We start from the raw sequence: 20,757 nt of genomic DNA, 5'->3' as shown, positions 1-20,757 counted from the left end.
TATCCTGGCTGTGGTCCCTCTCAGCTTTTTCTGTAAATTAACTCTATCCCAGCCAAACCCAGGACACTAGCACTCAGCATTTCAGTGTAGAGACCTGGCAGTTTATGATATGTAAAGTACATAGCTATTATACAAAGTTTTTGTAGTCTCCACTAGTTCATCGGCTCCTAAATTCACAAGTGCTTGATTCATTACAGAAAAACTTAATCACTTACATATGACTTTTTAAAGAGGTCTTTCTTGCTCTAGAAGAAACCTTTATGTAGGGCAATTCATTTTTAAAGTTTCGTTTTGCAGGCTTTGGGAAGGTATCTGAGGTATAGGAAGGCAAGCAAAGTAGTTAGGGAAAGATGTGATTAATTTTTATGGATTTCACTGCAGAAAGAGAAAGAAGGCATAGTTACTTATCCAATATATTTCAGGAATCACTCCAATGATGAATCTAACACAGATCTTCTTCCACTGATACTTTTGGGTGTTCTGTTTGTCCTGTGCATGTTTTTTTACAGCTGAGCTACCTGTGTTCTGGTATAAGACTTTACAATCATCCCAAACTTGATGATGCTCCCTAACACATCCCTGTCTCGTACATTTTGTAGCTCAGCATAGTGGCCTCATTCCTCTGTGATAGGATGAGAAGAAATGGCCTCAAGTTGTGCCAGGGAAGGTTTAGATTGGATATTAGAAAAAATTTCTTCACCAAAAGGGTTGTCAGGCATTAGAACAGGCTGCCCAGGGCAGTGGTTGAGTCGCCATCCCTGGAGGTATTTAAAAGACGTGTAGATGTGGTGCTTGGGGACATGGTTGGACTCGATGATCTTAAGGGTCTTTTCCAAACTAAATGATTCTAAGATTCTATGATCACAGAATGCCTGAATAGCCTCATTAAGCCAAGAAATGTAGGCAGTGTTCAGTGGATTAAATTTAGGTTTGTACTTTACCTGCCAGTTTGATCCGGCTTTTAAACTTTTCAAAGAAAGTGGGAGTTTGCTGGAGTGATGTTACAGTATTACTGAAACACTCATCTGAAATGGCTAATGAACTAAGTCATAATTGCTATTTTGTGAAGGTGCCATTGATCTTTATGCATGCCAGGTGATGGACAAGAATAAGCCAATTAAAAGCCTTTTCTTATTTAAAAATTGGAATCAGTGCTTTTAAGAGCATGTAGGAATGTAGATTCATCAGAATAGTGTTAACACTTCAAAGACATCAGATGTTGTTGGTTGCAAACACAGAGCAAATGGATTTATCTGTTTTGGCTTAAGCTTTCATTCCCTTTGCAGTAGAACTACATTTAGTCCTGGCCATCATTTTCACCAGGGATGGACTGACTTAAGCTTGAAAATTCAGAACAGTAGAGGAATCCCTATGTCAGATTTGTTATTCTACTAAAATTTGAACTTATTAAAGAAATATGCAAAAATACCTGGTCTAGCAACTTCATACCATGGAAAGGAAAGCTAAGACTTAAAAAATTACATATTTTCCTTGTTTAATTAATTTTACATAGTTCTATCTTCTCTTTATAATGAACAGATAAGCGTTTATATTTTAACCGCCAGTTAGAAGCTATCATATCTATAGTAATGTTCTGAGGCAGTGAGTATAGAACAAGAGCAAGATTTGTAATCATCACACTGTTTCTTGATACAATCCATGTTCCTTACTGTCGATACTTGAGAGCATCACTTTCAGTTCTTTGTCAGCTTCTGTGAAATTTTTTCTCACAGCCTGAGTCGTCAATCCAGGATTACTTGTAACTACACTAATTGGTATTTCTACTGCTTTTACACTGAAGGAAATGTCAGTATTAACACATCAGCTAAAATTGTGCATTATAGGGATAACCTTTGGAAATACGTATGTGTGGGTAGGAGTTAAGCTTTGGTTATTAGACAGGTGATATAGGTGTCTTTTGCACATATCTACATTCTCTTCCTTTGAGGTCAGCTTTACCCATTTTGGTCTTCATTGTTTCTATCATCTTGAACATTCACATGCACGTACTTAGCCCACATATTTTTTTTTCCCATTCTATGCTACTTACATCTTAGCAGTACTAAGGCGATCCTTCTGTTTCAGCTTTTCTTCATCTCTGTTTTCAGTCACAAATACAGCTATACTGCCTGAAGGACACTTCACAGTTTAATGTAATAAGTGACTTGCAGGTGCAGGGACCTAGAATTACTGTTAAACAAAACAGATAACAGCATGACAGGAAAACAAACGAACAACCAAAACCAATTAGAAACACCTTATGTCTTCATTTGACTAAAACTGGAATTCAGTTTTCTTACGAAGTAGAATAACTTCTTGACATCAGCAGAAGTATGTAAGGACTAAGATTGCAGGGAAACAGTACTAATAACTACCTTTCTAAATAATTGAATCAGACAGAAGTTAAATGGCTTACCATTATTGATGACATTCTGCGCTTCTAGGGTGTAATGTTTTTCATTAAAGGTGAGGTACAACTCACCTTTATAATGTCATAGTCAAAAGGATTTGAGCTAATGAAAGGAGTTCTTAAAATAAAGCAATTTTTTTGTTTTTAAACTTGAAATGTGAGATAAAATCCCACTTTAAATCAAGGATACATACTATGTTTGCAGTTATGAGTTTATGGCTCAATAGAACTATTACCTAAATTCTAAAACCAACTAAAACTTAAGTCAGGCTTTTCATAGGAACACAGTCATTCAAGAAAAAGTACAAACCCCTGATACAGAATTAGAATGCTAATCCAGGAAAGTTTTAGAAACTTGTACTGTGCTAGTTTATCAATTCCCATGAATTAAGGAAGAAAACACCTTTCCTTTTGCTGACATTAGTGATCCGCTTTCAAGCTAATTAGTATTCACATCTGTGATTAATAGTGAGAAAATCTGAAGAGGAATACACTGAAACAGCATATAAGTGAAATTAATAAATAATAATGAAAATAAACACTTCTTTCATTGCAACTGTGATATTTCTCTTTTAAGGCAAGAACAAAAGTTACTATAGGTGAAGAACATGAATTTGCTGTCCGCATAATGTCAGAATATGCTTTCAACTTCAATTTATGTGCATGTTCAGCTTACACTTTGCAGTTGCGGTACTTGCTTTTGTCATCTATGAGCATGTTGCTCTTTGGGTTTCCATTCTTCTCAGGCTTTCTTTGGACTTTCATTCTTCTGCATCAGCAATGCATTTAATTCCCTCTGGACACATCGACGGTAGGTCTTCTATTGATACTGACATGACTCCTCAGTCCCGCAGAGCGGTAGGTGCTCTTACAATAACGTTATAACCATTCCTCCCAGGGTTTTGAAGACTTACTTGCCCTGCAGAGCAGCGCTGCAGTTCAAGGTTCCTGTTCTGAGGAGTTCACTGTCAGGCTCCCTGGAGTCGTCAGGCCTGTTCCACTTCTCTGTTCAGCACTTCCAGCCCACAGGCATAGAGACAGCGTACAGGAGGATACCTCTGGGGCTTTCCGATAGGTATGGATCTGGGGAGGTGGCACTCTACCAGGTGTCTCCATCCCAGTCTCCAGCGTCAGTGCCTCCCAGTTTAGGTCCTGCGCGGAGGAGCACGAGTCTCCCATATGCCTTCCTCTTCAAAGCCAGTGATTCCAGGCATAGCTTTGTACAGCACAGCTGTTTTACCCAATAGGTATTTGCCAGTTACTCTTACTTTGTGTATACCCAGCCCAAAGAATCCCTGTCAACAAGGTAAAACTTGTCCAAACCAAAGTGACTGAGTAAACGGCTGTTACAGTGGGGAAAATAAGGGCCGATTATTTTGCTTGTCACTGCCGAGGGGAGAAAGGTGGAGAACAAGCTGCCAGTTAACACGGTAGGGCAAGCATTAATGTGCTCCTGGGTGACCACTAGTGCTAGCAGCCTAGAGCTGGCATTAATGTGCTCATTATCACCTGTGAGGCAGGGGGGATCTGCCAGGATCCGTGGGGCAAAGAAAGCTCCAGGAATGGGATGAGGATAGTAAATGTTTTATCCTTCAGTGGTTTAATGCTAATCAAAGTCTATGCCTTTATTGCTTTTGGATCTACAGGAAACCCTGAAGGTGGTAATAAATCTTAGGTTAAATATTTGGGATGCAGACCAACAGCACCTGCATTACAATCTTCTCTGAAGCTTTACCTTTCCTGAGGAATTCTTGGTTTGCTGTTGTAAACTCAGAAATGTTGAAAATCTCTTTGGCTGGTTTGGCTCAGCATGCACTAAGTCTAGGTTGACTAAACTCTGAAGTAAGAATTGCTGGGGGGGGGGGGGGGGGGGGGGAAATTACCCAGTAAAGAAAATTTCTCACTGAAATGAAGGCTAATATCCCACTCCTAGAACTGAACCATTGTGGCCATTCCCTTGAGTGGTTCATCCCCAAACCTGCACTTGACTCAGTGAAGCTCACAGCTGCAAGGATGGCTTATATTCCAGGACTGGGATCTAAAGCTGTGATGTGAAAATTTAGTCACATTTTTGGAGCCAGTGAGCAAGAAAATGTGAGCTTACAGTGAGCTGCTATGGCACACTGGGATAAATCTGTTATTTTGTTGCTTGAGGAAATTACAGCAAGTAGAAGTAAGGAAGAAAATTTCATTCTGAAGGGACCTCATATCTGCCTTTTCAGGAGAACAATGAAAGCCTGGTTCCCATTCTAGCTTCTAGTTGGCATTGACAGTATAAGCTTTCAGAATAAACTGTTTCACAACACAGGACCTCCAGCTAGCCTGCTATGGGCAGACTTGTAACTACAATATGATATGTTTTGTTTAAGCAAAAGGTTAGTTACAGAATTTACTCCCACTAGTATTAACAGTTACTACTGCCACTGACGGAAACAAGCAGACAGCTCATCTTTTTAATTCTCCTCCACTGGATAACTTCTTCACTCAAGCGATAACTAATTAAGTCATTTCCCTGACAGACTGGAACAGAAGAAAGAAAGAAGGACATTGTCATAATTGTTTCTTGTTGAAGTGAGTGGAATCATCCACCTTCAACAGAGTGACTGGAGCTAGCTGGTCAGCTGGAATAAATTACACACAAATTGAGTTTACCACAAAGAAACACTTCAGTTCTTTTTTTTCCCCAGAGGAGTATGAACTCCTCACACTGCCCAATCGCTGGAGAATGATATAAACAAACAAACAAAAATCTTTCAGAGTCATTAGCTTGAGCCTAAGAAATATGTTCTCATTGCATCAGGTTAAGCAACTCCCTCATATGCAATGCAGTTTTTCTAGATTACTACTATAACTGTAGTTTGGTTTTAACTCTAGATGGTCATCTTTCTGTATTGTTAACGACATACAAACACAACCAACCAATGTGTCTATTCACACATATATATATACGCATTCTCTGTCAGCTTCATGGTAAATGTAAAAATGGATACCAGATGCCTGTACCCCATCCATTTTGAGACCACCATTGTTAGAATATTATTACTTTTAAATGGCCCCGAAAGCTACCAGAATCCACATGAAATAATCAAACGCCTGACAGCTGATTGTGATCAGAGATCTTGATTGCCTCACATTTCTAAGATATTTCCAGAATATTTTTTTTTTTGTTAAATGTAGATGGTCTATCTCCCTTGTCCTTATGCTCAGGCAGAAGGAGATGTAGTGTCCTTCTCTGCTTAGCGTCATTTAGAGTACAACACCCTTCTCCCAGAAAGCCAACTGGAAACAGCATCAGTCCCACACAGCTGTGTCCATACAGTTGTTATTCCTGCAGCATATTTAATGACAGAGTGGAGATCACCCCTTGAGAATGAGGGACATTCTGAAGATTATGACAAGTTCAAGCCATTCCTTCAGTTCCCAGCCTGTGTATGGCTGTGAGATAAAAAAGTCATCACTTTTAACAGAGATCTTAAAATTCCTCCCAAATTTGCATTTTATATAGGAAAAAAAAAAAAGTCTTTCAGTAGAAATGAATATATTTCACAAATGAAGACGTGAATGGACCATACACTCTTGTTGGTGTGTAGAAACCAGCCACTGACTTTGTACACACCATTAGTTTGGGTTGCTTCCCTGACCATCCAAACTTCTGAGTTGCTCCCAAGGTGCCTTCTGCAACAGGAACAAGCAAGTCCTGCATCTAGCTCTCAGGAGAGCTTCAGTGGCTACATGCTCCACTGAATACTCCAACAAGAAGTATGGCTGAGACAACTTCAGGCTCTATTGCCCATCTTGTGATCCACTTTTCTAGCCTTTTCCCTTCACCCCCCACCCCATGCTTCTCTGCATACAGCACACAGACATTGCATCAGGTGAAAATCCTCAGATAGCAGGCTTTCGTGCAGCTGTCTTTCAAAGGAAGACGACTAGGAAAAAAATGGGTACATAGGTTATTGGGGTCTTTTTGTGTTTCAGGAATGAAGAAAGCTCCAGAGGAAGTGCAAAGTTTAGATGATAGTTGTTTTTATGTGGTGAACACTACTGAAAAGCAGAATTCACTACCGCATGCGGAGTCTTGGCCACATACAAGACTGCTGCAGAGAAGTTACATGATCAGCACCACCAGCGCAGCTTCCTGCAGTGCTGGTTAAAGCTAAAGAAAACAAAGGCTACCTATATTTAATCTTATGATCAGGATCATACTTGTAGCTACTGCCTCTGGGGGATAGAGGGGCAGTGTCTTTCATGCAGCAAGGTAAGTCAGTGCTTATAGGGAAAAGGGCATGGGTTCAAAATTAGCGTCACACAGCAGCACTCTGAACACCCCTCTACCTCACATTCTGAGGATTAGTATATGCAGAAGGCTTTATTTGGCTGGCGAACTGATCCTAGCCCACTCTTTCGTGAGCACACCATACCATGCCCTTCTGCAGTCTGTACTCTTGGCCTCTAGGCATTAGGGATGATGGGCGCTTGGAAAGTTTTCTTGGGGATACCCTGGTGGCCTTCTGTCAGGAAGGTAGGTTTTCTTTTGGTGAGCTAGGAAAGTAGCCTTGAGAGCTGAAAGCGTGTGTACGAAAAGAGGTGAACCCTGCCATTCCCCTATCATTCCAGATTCTAACCTGATTTGACTTTGGCCGGTTAGCTCTAAGTTAGTTAGCCTGCTAGCTCCTCAGAGATCGGATTAGATGACCTCCAGAAGTCCCTTCCAACTTAACTTCTTCTCTGATTCTCTGTGTTATGCATTATCAGCCGAATGTTCACTCATCCATAGCCCCACAGTTCACTGCCAAGTTACACCGATAGAATCAAATTTGATTTTTTTGAATTACACCGTGGGTGTAATACTGACACTTTCAGGATTCAAGATGAATGCATCAATATTTCAGAACAGCAAGTAAATGGTAAATGCACACAAATGAGAAGGATCAGGTCTTGCAAGCAATAGAATGCAGCAGCTCTAAGAAGAGCGATGTTGGATGGTTATGTGTTTCAGACTCTTGTTGACAGAGGCACTGCAGGCCAACCAACTCATGTGTAGTGGATGGAAGTACAGGTTCTGTGTGGCACATCACCTAGCCGACCAACCGAAGGACCTGTTTTGTGAGGCAGAAGTGATAGCGCTCAGATCCATAACCGTATCAAATGCAATTCACTGAAAGCCTGCTCTCCTCCAGTCTACCCTTTCCGTTAACTGTTGAGCATAGTGGGGTGTAATACTGGTAAGGAAACTTGAACTCCAGGTGTGGTTAGGATTTCAAAGTGAGTTAGAATATTGAAAACTCCCTAGGCATACATAGTTTTGACTCTAGGTAGGCAAAAGGCCCTTTGTCGACTGAGCTTCACTTTATGTCTTGGTTTGGACATGAAACCCAATTTGTAAAAGCTCTGAAACAAAAACTTCTCCATCCTCCTGTGAAGGATAGTGTCTGGGGTGAAGGTGGGGTTTCCGGCCTTATCTGCTAAAACCATGAAACACACAAATAACGGTAGAAGACTATATTCTGAGATGGGCTATGATAGGTGTGATGACATATGATGACTGCAATAACCATTATCTTGTATCATAGCAGGAGCTGATATGAACTGGTACCAGTAGATAAAGATACATCTTTTAAATATAGAGCTCCAATGCTCCAAAAATATAAGCTGAAACAAATGTAATTACAATGAAAAAAACACACTTCAATTTATAAATCAAACAAAATGGCAAACAAAATTACAATCAAACAAAAAGATGCAAAGCAGCAACTTTGCAATAGATGCTGTGTGCCCCAACTCCAAGCTCGACTTTCTCATAGCACGAATGTTGTAGCTCCCAAAAGCCACCCTCCTCCGTTCAAGTTGAGAAGCGAGTCAGATCCAGTGCCAAAAGCCAGTGTTTATATGCCTCTCCATATTTCTGCTCTTTTCTGCCGAAATCACTAATAACTAGCATTGAGCCTTTCTCTACCTCCGGATCCGTGAGGTGCAAAGCTCAGAGGTACAAAGCTTTGGAATGGCCCTCAGAATGTGAGGAGAGCCTGAAGCAGATGTGAAGGGGAAAGAATATAAAGCTTTTTCTGGTGTTTTCAGTCCACCAACACTGTTTAAAAAAAATGAAAACACAGCTGGGATTTGAAACTTACTTATAATCTCACTGGTTTTATCATGGATTAGAGCTCACATGAAGTATTATCTAAAACCTCTTGGACTGTTCTCTCTTCACCTTGCTTAGGTCTACTGTGCTGACCACAACTTTGTATTTGTTTGCGTTTCTAAGCAATAGACAGCACTGAATTCTCTCGTCTTCTTTGGGCCAGTGGCGTTGTGCACATCATTTTGCAAAAGCCTGTGATCTGTTTCAGTGTGATGAACCTCTTGGCTCGTTAAACCAAGCAGCCATTAAGTCTGACCTGTCAGAATCCTTACTGATAGCTTTCAGTGCTCATTTAAAAGTTTAATTTTTCCAACAGAAATGGCTGTTCATGGCTTCTCTATGCTTTGTATATCAACAAAGGTGACAAGGGATGATGCTCCCCTCACCATTGATTTAATGAACTATTAGCTAATTAGCTATTGCATGGGCATACCACAAAACCAGTTCTAATTTTTCTATTGCAGCATTTTATTTGCTAGCACATGGTTTGGTCATCTGTGCTATCTTTTAAATCTCTTCAAATTGATATTTAGAAAATAATGTTTATTTAACTCCATTAAATAGTTAAGTCCATTACACTATAAATATATTTATTAAAAGTTTCTTTTTCAGCTCATGCCTCCTATCTGTTGTAGAAAGCAATGCTATGGAAACATCCTAACAGCAGGATGACAACAGGAATCACTGGGATCACAGAGCTTTCAGGGAAAATTGATTCATCCAATACAAGACAGCTTAGATTAAGTTTGCTTGGTTTCTGTGTAGGAAATCAAGCTGGCTGGCATTAGTGACTACCAAATCTTCAAAAAGCATTGCACAGTAAAACAAAACCCCCAAAGATTGCTTGAATCTTTGCATCAAAAGAAGGAGATTATAATGAGATGCTATATATGATCATATATGTAAAGTTTTTAAGTTACAGTGTTGTTATAATGACAGTATCTCTATATATATCTTGACGAAATATGGACCCTTCTGTTCTAAGGATGGAAATATTGGCTTATAAAGTCAACGGGAGTTCCGTCATTGACCGCAGTAAAGCTAGAACTATACAAAAAGTGTCACAGTTGTCAGAGAGAGACTCAGGAGATCTTCTACAACTTCTGTTGCTGCTTTTAATGATTTGCATTTTATAAATGACATGAATTATCAGCCTTTTTAAACTTTGATTTGTGAGCAGAAATACAAACTTCTCAGAAGTCTTGAATGGAAAGTCTTCTCTAAATGTACTAAATAAATGTTTCTCTAAATCACTTGCCAAAGCAGTGTGATTCCACCAAAGTGATACAATTTATTGCCAAACTTCTCATTACAATATACTATTAAAACGTTTCTATAAAGACACATTAGCAGAACAACTTGACTTGTTTAAAAATATATGCAGTAAGTTGACACCTTTTGGAAAGTACACACAAAAATCTCCAAACAGCAGCACTCCAAAGAGTGACAATTAAGGCACGTGATTACTTTGCAACCTTTGTTACATATATCTCTGGCTAGACCATATATTTGTAAAACATAATTTCATATATTTCAATAACTAGCTTCACAGCTCAGAGAGACAGAATTCATCTGAATGGAGGCAACACTTCTGGTTTTTAACATTGCTAGGTCATAGTGCAGCATAATAAACATTGTTAAAAAGAACCTTATCCATGGAGCAAAATGTATAGAAGAGACATCAAATATTTCTGCATTTCACCTTTTTACAACAAGGTAGGCCATACTTACTTGTACAATAAATAGCTACTGTGGAATTCCCAACTTGCCTTTCTTTGACACAAAAGAACATTAGAGACACAGTTTTCAGCCAGGGAAGCAAGAACTGAACTGGCCTCACCAGAGATGAACTGATTTACCAACTGATCATTCCAATCTAATTCACATGGTAAAAAAGAAGCTGATACATACAGCCAGATCCTCAGCAGCTCTTAATCTATGTTGCTGTGATGGGAATTAGTGGTGCTTGACTGATTAAAGTGTGCTGAAGGAACAACCAAACACTTGCATCCACGGGACGTGTACTGAAATGTGAAAGTACATAGAAAGAGTATAGGAAAAAAAGAGTGAGACAGATATTGAACTCTTATAATCTGCTTTTTTTTATATACCCCGGTAGATATTGGGAGCAATTGCCTTGGGAAAAAAATAAGGAATTATAATCCACTGTATTCTAGATAAGAGTATGTTCTCAATATAGAAATTAGAGACATGAAGGTGTTTTTTCATCACATTTCAAATTGAGAAACTATGCCAAACAAAACCTTTCTGTAGAGGCAATTATACTAGAAAACATGTTCCAAGGCATAAGAGCTTCAGAAATTATGCAAGCTATTCCAGGGAAAGGTCTCTTTGCTATCAAAATTGTCCATTTTATCCTTCATGTGTTCAACTATGGTAACACAACATATAGACAAACCCTAAGGCCTTTGAAACTAAAGGGAGAGTTAAGCCCTTTGTACACAGTGTCTTTCCATTTCTTCTGTTGCTAAAAATGGCATAATGTTCCTCTCTGTTTTGCAAAAACTCCTACAGCCCACAGCCCTCTCAAAATCATACAGGATCCTGCTGACTTTTCACAGAGACTGCTGTATTTGTAAACACTGTGGTGTCCATTGATCCTCTCTTGCTTAGCATAAAAGCATACAAGAACATTAAAATCTTATATCCTGCGTTCTTCAAAATCGCATACTCTTGTGTGTGCAACACTTATCTGGTGAAAACTCCCATCTGCTGATGAAAATTTACAAATGTTTTCTTGAGGTAGCCTGTACACAAATAGATTAGGAATGCTCTAACAAGCAAGCAGAAAACAGTCCACAGTGTGGTTCTTCTTCCTACTGCAACACGTCTTCTGCACAACAGCAATAAGAAATTAAAAGTTTTATTTCAAAGCCAACACCTGATAAGCATCTTGCCAACTTTGGTGTTGGTACTTCAGCATTAAGCTATGAGACTGGAGGTTAGATTTTGGCACATTCCACTTCACCTGTGCTAATATTTGGGATCAGTCACGGTCCTGTTATGTATCTATGCCAATGACTAAAATACTTGTTCCAATTATATTATCTGGAACAGCATTAATATGCTCTACTTCACCAAAATAGTATGTTCATATGTACTCAGTTCACAAAAAGTTTATTTACATTATTTAATTATAAAATTAGCATCCCTACTGATGACAGCCTTATGTCTCATGACCCTCATTAACAAGACTAGCTCTGGGTGATGAAGCTTTCCAATTAGGGACACTGATTTGAATCAGTGCTCAAGATGACTGCAGCCAGGCAGCTGCTTGTGGGTTGAGATCAAAAAACCCGGTACTCTGAATCTAGTCTCTAAAGGCATATGTTATGTATCTATCTAGGTTTATATATGACATATATATATGACATATATGACATCACATCTCTGCAATTTGCACTAGCCTAACAGGCAGTTTTAGCAAAGAGGACAAAGGAAAAAGATGTGGGCACAAATTCTCACACATCGCTCCGCTCTTTTTGGGTGTCTGGGTAAATCTCAAATTTGATATCTGACAGAGAATCACCTAGAACCTGTTCAAAATCTAGGTAGGTAGAATGAGACAACAACTAATTTCTATAGATAAAGTAAAATTTACCAAATAAAGCCTCCATTGGATCCAGTCTTAAGCAATTCAGATACCTCCCTGAAGGTGACTTAGCTCATTTACAAAGGCTTTATGCTGATATCAAATAGAAATAAGGTACACATTAGGATCACACAAGCAGCTAAGCACTCATCTTCTACTGATGTCACATAAGCTTTGCAACTTATACCACTGAAGATTTCAAGCCAAAATTTCAGGACTGTAATCATCCAAGGCAAAATACAGATAGGCCAGAGGACTGTATGCCTGCATGGAGCATTATACACCCGTGAAAGGTCTCAGAGTTTTCACTTTTATATGGTCTTCATCTGAGTTGGCTTTCACTGATGTCTCCAGCTATCTTCAAGGTGACATAGATCAGGTTCATATGCCATAGGCATCTAGTGCAATCTTTACTATTATTTAAAAGAAAACTGGGGACAAAAAAAAAAGAAGTTCCTAACACAAGCAGGTATATACATACACAGTAGCCAAACTAACTCTGTACAGTACTATGAACCATCAACATCCTGAGTCATTGTGGCACTTAAACCATGTGGCAAAACACAGGATAGCATCTGAGAGACCATTATCCTGATCAGCTATTGAAAGTGATACATAAATTAACAAGATGATAATATAACAGAGTATTTGGAAGGTGTCTTCCAAAGCAGCAGTCAAAATGACAAATATTTACACTTCTGTCTGAGTGAGGCTATTTAAAATAGAGCAGCTTAATTAAGAATATGAAATTAGTTGCTTGTGACCACACAAACTAACATTCTGAGCTAATTCTGGTTGTTCTTTCATTCCAGTGCTACTGAGCAGAGGAAATGAAGGTGAAGGAAGGAAATGGCCTTCCTGGAGTCCTTGATTAAATTTCAAGATGCCAGGACTTTCCTCTCCCTGGAAAGTTTTCCACCAGAGTCAATATCCCACAATTACCCAGTGACACAAATATTCAAGAGCAGGAAAGTTTTTTTCTTTAGCTTGCACTTATAAAAGGCACTGATCCATTTCAATCAGAGTAGACTTAGCAGGAAAGAGGTTAACCATTGGCTTCTCCTACATTAGTTTCATACATCATAAATATTGAATTCCATTACTGAAGCAGCAAATGCAGCCTATTTCTTTAAATGTATTTATGGCATAATGGCATAATAAACCATTTCCACGTAAAAAAACAACAAGGATTTACCATTTGAAAAGATTCTTGGTTTAGCCCTCCAAAAATAATATTGATTTTTTTTGTAACAGTCTACAGGAAAAAATAACAAGGAGGCATATTTCCCCTTCACTATGCAGCCTTTCATTATGAATGAGAACTTAAAAATGTAAGTGCAGCAGAAAAGCTCCAGTGTTTCTGACATCATGGGACCCCACTCCTTTTCCACGTGAGACCATTCTAGAGCAGATCCCACGAACCGATAGGTTGCTCTATTTTTACAGAAGCCCTTTGTTCAAGTTATTCTCTCTCATCTTCTCCTTTCAAGTAAGTCCTGGCTCACAACTGTGTTTCCTCTTGTTCCAAAGAATGTGGAGGGACATGGCAAGATTCTGGAAGAGACGCTAGCTTCTGAAGCTTAGGGTGTTGCAGAGGTTTTGGCCTGTGAAAAGAACGTCGGCTTTGTACACGTCTGGCTGCAGCAGATCTGTAATTGCCTTGTACATCAAGCAACATTTTCTTCTCTTGGGGCTCCTTCACATAAGAGTCTTCCAGCCCTTCAAACATAAGTAGAGAATTCTCTTCTTGTGAATTCTCTGACTTGTAGCTAACTTCAGAACAATAACCTGAGTTTACTGTCTCTTTGTTATTCGTATCTGTACCTGCTTCCCAGAAGAGATCAGGTACATTTGGGTCACAAGAAGCTATATACTCAGAGACAGTAGAAAGAGATATATTCCCTCTTTTTTCCAATGAAGAATAGTTTTGTGTCCAAGGCATTTGAAGGCAAGATGGGAAGAAGTGGAGGGGAGTCACTGAAACACTTTGGTTTTCGTTTAGTTGGTCATCTGAAGAGGAGTATTCTGTCATTTCAACATCATGGTCCATATCACCTAGAGAGCACAATTAAATAGAAACATTTGTGAAACATACTTTCTATACTAGTGTGCTGGCTATTGGGCTTTGCTTTTGGCTATTTTTATGAAAGTCTTATTAAAGTGAGTGGTTTAAGATGGCTTTTTTTGCTGGGGAACGGTACCCTGTCCCAATTTCTATCTTGGACAACCCGAAGTGAGCTTATCCTTGCTGAGTATCAGGCAATTCTTAGTTCAATGTTTGTGATGAACAACTGCCTGTTTCAGATATTTAGGAGATGGAGCTGCCATCTGGTCATTAAGGTGTACCTTTATCTTGAAACATTTAGTCCTGATGCTGAGCAAAGAAATCTTTCAGAAACTTTTGAAAGAAATTGTGCTCTTTTAATCAAGTAGCAGAGGGTATCACCAGGGAGTCAATGCCTATGATCAGTTTTCTGTATACTTCAGACTAGGTAGAGAAACTTCACATTTCCACCCTTGCCTTCCAATTTACATTGGTTTTTAAAACCTTGTAATTGAAATTTCAACATCATTCTCCTATTAGGAGAATTTTATTAAGGAAATAATTCAGAGGACTGTTTCAGAAGTAATCAAGGTCTAAATTCCCAAAACACTTCTTCAGAAACACAGCAGTCAAACCCCAGTGATTTTGATATATCAAAGATACCTGCGCAAGAACTTACACATACCAGTTCCTAAGAATAAAGTCAAATAAAGCAACAGAAGGGAGGAAAAGAACAAAGGTTAGCAAGAAAATGTTCAGCAAGTCATATGCCAATATTTTCTGACAATATTCTTAGTGGGAAAAAAAGGTGAAGATAATTTCAATGTGGCTAAGTGTCAAGGAGAACTTTGCCTTTTGGAATGCTGTTCATTGTTCAAATTTTTAATCAGGATATTGGAATTTAATTCACAGTTCTTAAATTAATCCAGCGTTCATTTTAAAACATCATTTAAAAAATAATCAAAGATGCATTAATAAGGAACTGAGTACTAGAACCAACCACAGACCTACATGCCACTCCAGTAAAGAAAGTGATGTGCTTCCTGTAATTACATTTCAACTAGAAAAAATGGAACTTCCTTTTCTATTTCTTTTCAAAAGTTTATGAAGTTCTTCTCAAATCAAAATTACCAGCATTCACTCTTATTCTGAGGTCTTTCTCTGAACAAAGTTTCATCAACTAACTGGAGAAATACTTTCAGCTTAGCACATTCCTTTATTTGTTGATGTGTAGAGGACACCAGGTCATATATTTGTGATCATGGATTCCACAAAAGTGAATTCATGATGAAATGGACTATTGCATTTCATTGCATAATCCCCGCAGTGCCCTATGTTCTATTCAATTATGATGTCTGAAGTGTTACCTGACTCACCTCATTTACAGCACTGACTGTGTTGATTATAGAAGTGAAGGCTGCTTTTTATGGTGTGGAAAATTTCCACAAAGTGAGAATTAAAGGGAAACTAGGATATTCATTTAAACCCAGAGACAGTTTAATTTTAAGCCTCTAACACATTAGAAGCAACAAGTTATTTACTGCATCAGAAAGCTAAGCATTTTTTTCTAGTTTCAAAATAAGGTATGGATTAAGATAAACTCTCAGTTTAAGGAGGATAAAGCTCTAACCCAAACTGGAATTCTGCTTCTGCACAGTCTGGCTGTTGTGTAATTATCACTACCTGTGCAAGGGCACTCTGATGCATTCCAGTAAACAGGCTTCATTTTTAAACCCTTTCTTATGTAATTTAATGATGACATCAGCAGTGTCACTGAGTATTTGTAGCAGTGGGACAATTTTCCCTTCCTGGGCACTGGATAAATAACCTGGACAAATGTTCAGAACTGACTCAAGGCTTCTTAGCAATAGAGTCAAAAATAATATTCTAATTGTGCTAAGAATGAGAGACTTAGCCCAGCTCACTGCTGGTCTAGCCCTGCTGCTCCTGTTGTACATCCGAATGCAATAGAGTCCAGTGGGTTAAACAACTCATCTGACCTCTTATGGGCAAACCCTGTCCTTTGGCATCAGCAACTGGATGTCTTCCTGGGGCTTCAGACTACTTTGCTTACATCTGCAGACAGTAGTGACAATGTTACTTGGAAAGACCAATCAGTGTTTAAGGCAGTTGAATCAGAATTACTCGATTCCTGTTAAGGAATTCAGATACAAATGTTATCATCTAGAACTGACTACCCCAGAAACCTGGAACCTTTGACAATGGGTGCACAATATTCTGGTATTTGGAATACTATTTTCTTGGCGTTTAAAATATTCAAGCCAAAACAAACAGCAGGACCTTATCTGCTGTGAAAAAGCAAGGCATTGGACCGCAAATAGTTGGACAGCTCTTCTGCAGAAGGAAAATAGAAAGATGTTTTGTTATTCAACCTGGAGGAAAATAGAAGATGTTTAGTTGTACAAAGAAATCAGGAAGGAAAGAGATGCGCTGGAAGAAGAAAAATCAGAAAAGTAAGTTTACTTGTCAGTAGTCAGGGTTGATAGGAAGGCTGATTAAAAATAAAGGTGATAATATCTTTTAAAATATTACATATGTGTTGATTCTGGGAGGAAAGATCTGGGTCGGTCCTCTGGGCCATCTGCTAGCAGGAAGGAATCTATTGATTTATTGCTGAGCCGGAATGGGGTGAGCCGTCTGAAGTTGTTTGGAGAATATGGGATCTGCACTCGGGCCCTTTGTGATGGTACCACAGTATCTTCACTAGATAACCATGGTGAGAACTTCATGTAGATGCTTTGATCATCATCAGCTGAAAATACTGGATTATCAATTCCTAAAAAAGTTCACAAGCGACAAATACAATTAATCAAAATAATTTCTTGGTAATACAGCAAGATGCTTTGTAAAAGGAGAATGGCTATAATGGGAAAAAAACAGCCTGATACACGCCAGTATGGGTGTGACTAGACCAATACACAGACCATTATACACACATAGGTTGCTCTTTCTACCTTGGTTATTGCTAGTCATTTTGGATTTCTATTAAAGACAAAAATTGGGTATTAGATCCAATATGCAGTTATGTTTGGCTTATGTGGAGACAAAAAATAAAATCAATAAAAGAAGAAATCAGTCAGCAAATTTTAAGCAAAATAAAGCAAAATCTAAAATAACTGCAGAAAATTCAAATCAAACCCATAAAAAAGAAACAAATGATGGAAAAAAAATGCAAAAGCATAAACTGCACAACTCCATAAAGGAATGAGATGTGGGTAAGGGAGCTAAAGCAGGCCACAGAACAGTCAAAAGTAAGTTACAGGAGCCTTTTAATATAGATTTCAAGTCCGTAGTGTTTCAACAGAAAAAGAAATTTTAAAAATTAGTCTAGGTCTGCATCTTGCCACCCATTTATTTCTGGATCGATTTCTGGATGTCTTTATACATTCTCAAACATAGAATTTCTCATGGAACAGGGGAAAGGCTGTATCAGCACATCTGCCAAAAGAGTACAAAACCACAAGTATTTTTCTTCACTGGACGCACCATGTTACATATGAAGTATACAGTGGTGTGCTGAAAATTCAAACACAGAAGTGCTAAAGAGAAATACTAAATTTTAAAACTTCATAAATCATATCATATAATTTCTATTATATAGACTGATACACTTTCAATCTGGTATTTTGGAGCCTTTCAGGGCTGGAAATGAAGTTCAATGAATGCTCCAGGAATGCTACAAATCTGCCCTTTTCAGTGACTTCTATGAACCTGTAAGGATCTGAGGGAGTTATGAATTTAAAAGGAGAAATCCTGCCTGAAAGAAGAAGCATGAAATCTATCACAACAAAGTGCTTCAAATGCAAGTAGAAAATAGTTCCAAAGGACTAGTATTGACTCGTCTTCTGAGGTAGGACAACTCTAAAATAACATTTTCTGTTGCTAGAAATAATTAGTGGGTTTACGTCTGGTTTAGGCAGTCATGCTCACAACTTCCATCAGTAGCAAATTTGAAGCTATCCGTTAACATTAATATTAAGCAAATATATTTTCTAATAGAATACATCAAATTAAAACAAAACAAAAAATACAGGCTAAATCAGCAGCATTTCTAGTATTTTTTTTTTAACATTTGAGAAAAAAACCCTCTGTAGGTAATTAATAATTTTACCAGTAGGAGTATCTGTGAAATTCTGTTTCGTCACATTAGCCAGGAAATCAACTCCTTTGCCTAGATGCAAAGTTTCATAATCATTATTTTCTTCTGATTCAGAAAACTCCAAATCTGAAAAAAAAAAAAGAAAAAAAAAAGAAAAGAAAGTCCAATTTGATTCAAGATTTTTATCAGTTCTGATAGAAAATGCTATTTCATGCTGTTTTCATGCTGGCATAGTTATCAAAGACACATCTTTAACAAGGATCTAGATAACGGCAAAATTTAATCAACAGTTGTAGCACTGAAATGCGAATGTGAACGTATACAGAGTTTGCAGTTTACATACCAGTTACATAAGGAAACTCAAGCACAGGTATCCAGCTTGCATTATTAACTGGTGCTATGATAGAGAGAGATTTCACACTCTGGTTTAGGTTTCGGCTAACAGAATTGTCTGCTTTCCTGGTGCTGAAGCAAACCAACCTATGACATGGCACCACTGCTGCTGTTGTGTGTTGTGTCTTAAATGCTCACGTGTTGACAAATGTCATCCCATTACAATGACCTGCCACTGCATTTTCATCATTTGACAGCATTAGTATCCTGGACTGATTTCACATCTGGTGAGGTCATTGCTACTTCTACTGCAGTGGAATCAGTTCTACAACAGCTGCTAAACCACTTGGTAAGACTGTCTTCCAATGAAGCTTTTTTTTTTTTAAAGTAGAGGATGACGTCTATACACAGTGTTCTTTCATAAGACAGCACTGAATGACCTACTTATATGTATTCGGAAAGCTCTTCCCGTGCAAAAAGGTTCTAGAATATTACACTTATTTACAGCCAGTCTGTGTTGCCCCTATCAGTCAAAGAAAAATGATGCTCAGAAAATGATTCAAAGAACATACATAACGAAAAATATCTTTGCTTGGAGCTATTGAGAAAAGATGAATCCCTCTCTGCTTTACTTCAATTCTCTTTGAGATCAAGGTGTTGCATGCATAAACAGAGGGAAGAACACAAATAAGACAATAAATTCAGTGTCTTTTAAGTGACATACTTTATAATTACATAACAAACATATTAGGATCCATCACGTCTTGCTATGACTGACATCGATGCCAAATGATGGTTTAAACATGAGATAAAAGAATTTGGAGTTTTACATGCAAAACCAACTTTTGCTAGGGTTGCTCCCTAGGGAAGTCAGCTTCCAATTACACTTTCAAGGCTGACCTGTGGGTTAGATTTGTGCGTGAAGAGTGAATCAGTGCTGAAACTGGCCTCTGACGATGTGTTCCTTTCAAAGCTACACTCTCCTCTGGTTCTAATGTGCTTGCTCAGCATCAACTCTGATTCAGACCATTCTAAACAAATGAACCTCAACTCACATCAGAATGTCATCTCAACTATTGAATTTTATACGACATGGTGTCCTGGGCAGACATATCCTGCTGTGATGAAAAAGAAAAGTGCTAGCAAAAGTTGCTCTGTGTAGCTTATGCAAAAGGAAGCTGGAAGTTTGTCTACGTTGTAGCCACTGCGTTGTTTTGTTTCCAAAATTTAAATGTGATATCTTAAAATTGTGAGTAAAAAGGCCAATTAAAATTTGGGTTGTTATCCAGCTGCCTAGAAAAACAACTTCCAAATCATCAAGACACTGCATTTAAACATGGAGCAGATCCCCACTCTGAGTTCTGAATTATGACTAGAAATCCCTTTTTAATACCAGCTTCACTGCTGCCTACCACAAAATTTTTCAGTTATGCTTTACTGACAATGGAGCTGGTAAAATGCAGTTAATGAAACTGGTCTAAGAGTCTTTTTACCTTTTTCCTTCAAAGTAAAATCTTGTACTGGATTTTCTGAAGGTATTTTTCCATTTGGTATAACATTGCTGTTTCGCTGAAATAAAACAAACACAGTTACCAAAACCGCTACTATCATCAGATAGCAATGGCAGTGACATCCTCTGAAATTAGCATTGCTCAAGGTCTGTTGTTTTTCAAGTGATCAAAAATCTCTCATCCAGAAGGGTCCCAAAGCATAGAGAAAAGCAGCATGTGAGAAGATGCCCTTTGAGTTATCTCATAGTTTAATCTCTTCTTGCTTAGGCCCTTTCAAGTTCATGAAGTTCTATAGGACAGAGATCAATGCAGAACACAGGACCCTTCAGAGTCCTCCCTGCCCTCCCGCCCCCCTAGTTTGTATAATAAGTAGCTACACCTGGGTCCTAGTGAAAGTATTTTACCCTTTTTTGGCCCCGGTCTCGCTTGTGGATTTTATTGAGCTTCTTGGAATGGTTTATTCCTAGTTTGGTACTCTTGAAAGATTCTAAGCGTTTCCTCATCGTCCTGTGGAAAATCTCCTTGTCTTGTTTGTCATCTTCACTGTGCATGATCTCATGTCGACTGTACAGGTGTTTGTGCTG

The 20,757-nt window shown here is 38.4% G+C and overlaps 1 protein-coding gene across 1 annotated transcript in view; it reads right to left on the bottom strand.

Annotated features, from left to right (window-relative positions):
* Positions 1–16,758: 16,758 nt before the first annotated feature.
* The window catches only part of SLC9A3 (solute carrier family 9 member A3), a 52,444-nt gene continuing 48,445 nt past the window's right edge, over positions 16,759–20,757 (bottom strand). The window contains exons 13-16 of the mRNA XM_049823729.1: positions 20,578–20,754; positions 20,156–20,231; positions 18,342–18,455; positions 16,759–17,006 (exon numbers count right to left, since the gene is read on the bottom strand). Of these exons, the coding sequence (XP_049679686.1) occupies positions 16,759–17,006; positions 18,342–18,455; positions 20,156–20,231; positions 20,578–20,754 (615 nt within the window). The remainder of the gene's footprint in view (positions 17,007–18,341; positions 18,456–20,155; positions 20,232–20,577; positions 20,755–20,757) is intronic.

The sequence above is a fragment of the Accipiter gentilis genome, chromosome 20 (genome assembly GCF_929443795.1).
Source record: "Accipiter gentilis chromosome 20, bAccGen1.1, whole genome shotgun sequence".
Classification (NCBI taxonomy): domain Eukaryota; kingdom Metazoa; phylum Chordata; class Aves; order Accipitriformes; family Accipitridae; genus Astur; species Astur gentilis.
The sequence above is the reverse complement of the archived record's forward strand: the minus strand, read 5'-3'. Positions and strand labels throughout refer to the sequence as shown.